Below are 6,386 nucleotides of genomic sequence, written 5' to 3' on the forward strand. Positions count from 1 at the left end.
CCCAACCCCTCATTTCAACAACAAAAATAGTAAAGTCCGCTTTCCTAACTCACCCCCCCAAAGATCTGCGCTCTCATCCAGTAAAAAACCAATTTATTTTACATTCCATCGTGGGCGATGGGAGAAGCTAAATAATAATTTAGCATGCATAAGTAGTCGTTTCTTTATATATATATAAATACAATGTACAAAAATAAAGACAGTACAGTTTTGAGATTTCCAGCAGTTTGAAAGCTCGTGACATAAAGTTCCCCCCAGATAGGTAAGCACAAAACAGTTTCCCTTTTTCAATACTCAAGTTTTCCAGGTCGTCCAACACTGTAGAGGTCCCGGCCTTCTCCATTCAGGAAGTGGGAGGAGTGGGGAGGAGTGGGGAGGAGTGGGGGCCTTCCCCTGGTGGCGCTCAGGTCGTCTGACAAACAGCACCCCCAACACTAACCAAATTAAATTAAAAAGGACAGGAGTTCAAGGGTGCACCCGCCGGACCTCCCTCTCTCTCTCTCTCTCTCTCTCTCTCTCTCTCTCTCTCTCTCTCGGTCCCTTGGAGAGCAGGCAGGCACGGCGCCCGAACCTGCCCCAGGATGCGCGGCCTCAAGGCGGGGGCCCGCGGGGCTGCCCTGGGGAGCGGGGCCCCTCCTGGGGCGGGGGCTGGTGCCTGGGGGGGCCGCGGGGCTGCCCTGGGGCGCGGGGCCCCTACTGGGGCGGGGGCTGGTGCCCGGGCGCGTTGGGCCGCGGGGGCGGGGAATCGGCCTCGGACGAGCAGTCGGAGGAGACGTGCGCCCCCGTGCCGTTGCTGTAGGGAAAGGGTCCTCGTCGTCGTCGTCCTCGTCATCCTCAGGGTCACTGTCCCTCAAGTCCCGCAGGCGGCGTCCGCCGCTTTTGTCCCCGGCAGCCGGCGGCCCCAGCAGCTCGTCGTCCCCTTGTCCTCCCCGAGGCCACCTTTGCTGGCGCCTCCACCCCCCTTCTGCTTCTCAGCCTCCTGCGCCGCCTGCTCCTTGGCCTTTTTGCTGCGTTTTCATCCACGCCTGTTCTGGAACCAGATCTTCACCTGAGGGCACAAGAGGGCGTGAGAAACTGGCCACTCCATCCCTACGGGTCCTCTCTCTGGAGTCCTGTCTGCACCTGCACCTCGCCGGTCCTCACAAGGCCCAGGAGTGGGCTTCAGGGGAAGGGGTGCCCCCCCCCAGGCACCAGCGCCCCCCAGAGTGGGGCTGGGGGGCTCCAAGGAGGCTCAGACGGGGACCTCGACTTCGGGATTCCCGTCTTTTTCTGGGGGTGCTCTGGCACTGTCCAGATAGGACCGGAGCAGCTAGAGGACATATCTGTAAACCTCTACACATCCCCTGCTCTCTTTTTGGAATAAAATTTCTCAAATGTGGCCTGGGGACCACTGCTTCGGAATGGAAGAGGGGGAAGTGTCCTTCAAATGCAGATTTCTGGGTCTCAGCCCAACCTACTGAATCGGACCTCTGGGCTTGGTAAGTGAGCCCTGGCAGAGCGGAGGCCAACCCTCCCGGGACAGGAACCCGCCCCCTAAGGGTCCAAAACCCCCCCCCCCCCCCCCCCGCCGCCTCCAGGTGCTCAGGCCAGCACAGGGCCAGGGGTGCACAGGTGACAAGGCAGGCGGTGAGCTGTCGGGGGGGGGGTGCTGTGTACCTGGGTCTCCGTGAGCATCAGCGAGGTGGCCACCTCGAAGCGCTTGGGCCGCGACAGGTACTTGTTGAGCTTGAACTGGTGTTCCAGCTCCAGTAGCTGCTGGCTGGTGAAGGCTGTGCGGGGCCGACGGCACTTTCCCAGGAGGTTGGACTGCGCCTGGGCTGGGGACAGAGAGGGGCATGACACTGGAAGTCTGGCTCAGGCCTCCCGCCCCCACTGCCACCCAATGCGCCCTGTGCCGCTTGTGCAAGGCTGCTGCCCGGCCCACCAGCCCAGGGTGTCACCGCTCTGCCTTCAGTGTGGACGCCCTCTCCCCAGGGACGCGGGTGTGGCCTGGAGGGGGCCTGGAGCCCAGGCTCCGGATTGCCAGGTGGAGCCACACAAGTCGGGTTTAACGGGACCAAATTTTTTAACCCAGGGCCTGGGCGTTCTGATTAAAGAGAGTCTCTCACACACAGCAGCCCTGTGCCACCCGGTGGGCGGTGTAGAAGAAGGTGACAGGCCAGAAGCAGAGGCCGGAGGGGCACTCCTCCTCCCACTCCTCACTGAGTCCTCCCCCAGCCCAGGCTCAAAGAGACAGGTCCCAGGAATCACCAGTCCCGTTTCTTCCCAGCCAGCAAAGGACTGGTGTGGATTCCCACTGCCACCTCCTTAAGTACATAAGAGAAGGGGGAAAGGAAAAAGGAGGAAGGCCGGAGGAGGACCAAATCCTGGGCCCGAACATGTGAATTCACCAGACTCCCCCACTGAAAATTCTTCCCGACAGCCCCGTACCCAGGTCGCAGAGGGGCAGAGCCCAGGGAGACTGGAAACCTTTTCAGAACAAGTCTCATTTTGCAAATGGAAGGCCTAGGCAAAGGGGGCGGGGGGGGGGGATCCGGCTTTCCAGTGTTCAAGGAGGTCCCTTGGCTGTATTTACATAATTTCACACGGTTACATCACAGAGAATTTTGTGACCTCAAAATGCGACCTGCCTTGATGTCCCAGGAGCCTGACAAGTGTTAGACAATAAAGGGAAGGGAAGAAAAGAGGCCAGTCCAGCGGCTGAGCTCAGGCCCCCGGGGTGGGCAATTTGCTTTACGGGAAGGCCCACGCCCCCAGCTTTAGTTAAATGAGGCCCCAATTCCCAACTTGACAATACATTAGAACTTTAATTAAAACACTGGCTCCAAAGGGACCATTTGGGACATGCCATCCAACAGCAGAGACAACCTATTAAGGAAACCAAACAGGTTTTCCAGCGACCAGAAGAGGAACCCTCAGAACAGGACGCCGGCATCCTGGCCGGCTCATTATTGCCCTTTAGGACTCGGCGTTCAGATTTCTGTTCTCAACTTAAAGCTGCCTGGGTTTTCACTCTGCTACCTCTGGGTCAAGATTAGGAATCAGGGATGGGTGAAGGGTGTTGGCAAAGGGATGTGGCTTTCACCGGTTTTCTGAGCGACCTTGAGTTCCACGCAGGCCCAGGAGAACAAGCCCCCCTCCCCCCGCCGCCGTGGTCAGGGGACCCAGTGCCCGGGGGAGGCCTGTGTGCAGGCCAGCAGCCCCCTCCGAGGGAGATGCAGATCATAAGGGGAAACCATGGGGTGGCTTTCCGTGAGCAGGGGTTTGGAGGCTTTGGCGACCAGGCCCGGGAAGAGTGCCCTGGGTTTGGCTGACCCGGGATAAGCAGGTTCAGAACATGAGGTGAGACAAGAGTCGAGCTGGAGGTTTCCCTGTAGGGATCATGATGGGCTGACTTCCCGCCGGCCGGCCGCCGGGCGGCCGTTCGGTGGCCATGAGGGTCGTGTGGGAGCTGAGCTGGGAAACGCCTGGGGTGGGCTGTGGGCCAACAGTGCACACGCAGGGATCTTCTCACCTGGCTGTGACTTCTCCAGCCTCAGGGTCCTGGCTTTTCTCTGTTTAGTCACAACCACGGCTTCTAGCAGAGGGATCTCAATTCTGCCAAGTGCTTATTTTTGTTTGCTTTTCTGCTTTTTCCCCTCCTATGCTGCATCTCCCCAGTCTAAACACATCCACCCAGAAGGAAACAATGGGGTCCCTTTGTTTGGGTCTTCTGCAGCTGAAAGCGTGAAGTCTTATGCAGCAGCCCGTGCATGCTGCCCCGGTGGGGCGAGCCGACAGGAGGCTCCCCGGAGCGCCAGCCCAGTGTGCCTGCCCTCGGGCCAGGAAAGACGAGGGGGCCCAGGCCACCTGGAGGTGTACCACCTGCCCACAGTCCAGCCGCTCTCCTCCGGGTGGGGGTGGCCAGCCCTCCCTTGCTCCTACCTTGGGGAGGGGTTCGCTCGGTATCGGGGACCTCCAATTCTGGGCGGGCACCTGCTACCCAGAGTCCCCGAGATGGCGGTACTGAAAGAGACATATCTCCCCTTCCGCAGGAGCGCACCGTCGACGCTCGGTTCGGGTCGGGCCATCTGCTTCCTGGGCATCACACGGCGGCCCAGGCGCCCTCACAGAGGCAGGCTCAACCCGCAGACGGCCAGAGGCGTCGCCAGGGACCTGGCCTCGCGGCCCTGGCCTCTTGAAGCCCATTTCTGTTCTGTGCTCCTGAATCTCTCCTCTTGGGAGGGACCGGGGGTCCCTCCAGAACCAGAATGCGGTACCTAAGTCAAGTCCGTTTCCCTGGAGAGAAGCCCCTGGCTCCGGGGGCCTCAATCCCCAGGCCAGCCTAACTCGGGGTGCTCCTCGGCTCGCCTTCCCTCACCACTTCCTTCTCTGGCCTGCCGGTTAATCATTAGATTCGAGTCTCACACCTCCAGCTGCCCCTTCCCGTTAGGAGAGGAAGAGAAAGCAGGGCCCGCGCTGGCCATTTTAGTAACTCGCCGCCCGATCCCACCGCGCGCCGTCCGCACGAGTCTTCGCGGGCCCCGGGCGGAGCCGAGGCGGCCTCGCGGCGCTTCCACCGCGCTCTCCCAGCGGAGAGCGAGAGGCAGGCGGCGGCCGGCGGCCGAGGCTGCGCGGGAAAACCGTGTCCCAGGACTCTCCCTCCCCCCGTTTTCCCCTGGCTTCCTTTCCGGGCCCGGGGGCTGCGCGGTACTCACAGTTAAAGTCGGGCATCTTGGGCAGGATCATGCCCGCGGTGGACGCGCGCAGCCACTGGTCCAGCTGGAAGGTGCCGGCGCCCAGCTTGATGGGGTCGGCGGGGTGCGCGGGTGCGCGCCCTGCACCTGCGGGTACGAGTAGGAGAGCGCCGGGTGCTGGCCAGCCAGCGCGGCCGCCGCCGCCGCCGCCGAGTAGCCGTAGACCGGGTGGCCGTAGAGCGCGGCCTGCGCGGGGAGGCCCGCGCCGCCCTGCGCGCCCCCGGGGTGCAGCCCCAGCGCCAGCCCCCCGCGGCGGCGGCGGCGGCGGCTGCGGCGGCGGCGGCGGCGGCGCGGCGCCCGGGTGCGCGTGGTGGTGGGGCCCCCCGGGCCGCCGCCCGCGCCGCCCGCGCCGCCGCCCGCTCCGCCCGCGCCGCCCGCTCCCAGTAACCGGGCTTGGCAACATCGCTCAGTGTCGCGCCCTCCAGCTCGGCTTCTGAGTTTCTCTCTCTTTTCATTCGTTTCTCGGCTCCGTCTGTCTTCTCTGATCCTCTTGTTCTTCCGCCGCCTCTCGCCCCTCCTCTCGTCCCCTCCTCCTCTCTCCCCTCCTCCTCCTCCTTCCTCCTCCGCCGCCGCCCCCGTCCCGACAGCGGCGGCCTGCGAGCGACGTGAACCATGGCCATCGCGCGTCTGCGCGGAGGCCGCTCGCGGGGGGTCCACGGCCAGCAGCGCATCGATGCGGAAATTTTTTGATTTTTCCATCGGCCGTGTGGGGCTGGGCGAGCAGGCCGGGCGGGGGCGTGCGCGGCCGCGTGCGGGCTCGCGGACCCGTGCGTGGTGGTGGCGAGCCCCAGGGTGCGGTATTGTTATGGTGATTATTTGCCAATAATCAAAGTCGCCGCCGGAAACTCAGCCGAGGGTGACCATGGTCCGGGCGCCTCCTCCGTGCGGGCCCCGCCACCGGGCCGCGCTCGCACGCACTTTGCACAAACTCGCAGGCGAGTGCCCGGACGCGCCGGGCCGGGGAGCCCGGCTCTGTGCGCTGGACCCTCGGGCGACCGCGCCGAGGCCGCTGGCGCCGTAGTGGGGACCCGCGCCCCTCCGCGCACTTGAAGCGCAGCGCGGCCGCCGATTGGCGCGCTCGGCGGGGGCTCGGGGAGGGGCGCGGGCCCCGCCATTGGCCGAGGGGCGCACCTGTCACCGTCCCGGCCGCCTGCCGCCCCGCCCCTGCGCCGCGGGGGTCCTAAACAACCGGGGCGCCGAGCGGCGATGGCGGGGCGGAGACTGCGACCGGGCTTGCCAGACCCGGAGCCTCAGCCTAGGGACCCCGCTCGCCCTCCCGCGAACGCTGAGCGGGGCTGCGGGCGTGGCACCCCGGGTCCGGGTGTGGGCCCCGCTGCCCGAGTCCAGCTTCTGAGACACGCTGTCCCGTTCTGGCCCGGCGTCACCTAGAGCAGTGGCCCGCGTCTTCTCGCGCCTCCTCGCCCGCACTTGAGTTTGTGCACTCCTGCGTCGGGGAGCCCACGTTGCTCGCAGATCTAGCTGCTTTGCACAATGACCGCAGCACAGCGAAGGCCGTACGGGTCCCCAAGCCCCGCTCCCGGTCGCCAGGGTTGCACAGGAGCGGTTCGTGTCCCTGCCGCCAGCCCTCTGCAGGTGGAACTTTCTCTACCCCGTGCGTCTCAGGTGTTGTGTGTGCGCGCGTGAGTGTGC

At 64.3% G+C, this 6,386-nt stretch overlaps 1 protein-coding gene across 1 annotated transcript; it reads right to left on the minus strand.

The window, feature by feature from the left end:
* Positions 1-693: 693 nt before the first annotated feature.
* Positions 694-5,435, minus strand: MNX1 (motor neuron and pancreas homeobox 1). Its single transcript, XM_030297377.2, is given in 10 exon segments — positions 694-806; positions 809-923; positions 926-1,048; positions 1,657-1,817; positions 4,698-4,805; positions 4,808-4,985; positions 4,988-5,026; positions 5,029-5,063; positions 5,066-5,113; positions 5,348-5,435. Coding segments are annotated over 10 exon segments (1,008 nt in total).
* Between the last annotated feature and the right edge of the window lie 951 nt (positions 5,436-6,386).

This window comes from Lynx canadensis, chromosome A2 (assembly GCF_007474595.2).
Source record: "Lynx canadensis isolate LIC74 chromosome A2, mLynCan4.pri.v2, whole genome shotgun sequence".
Classification (NCBI taxonomy): Eukaryota; Metazoa; Chordata; class Mammalia; order Carnivora; family Felidae; genus Lynx; species Lynx canadensis.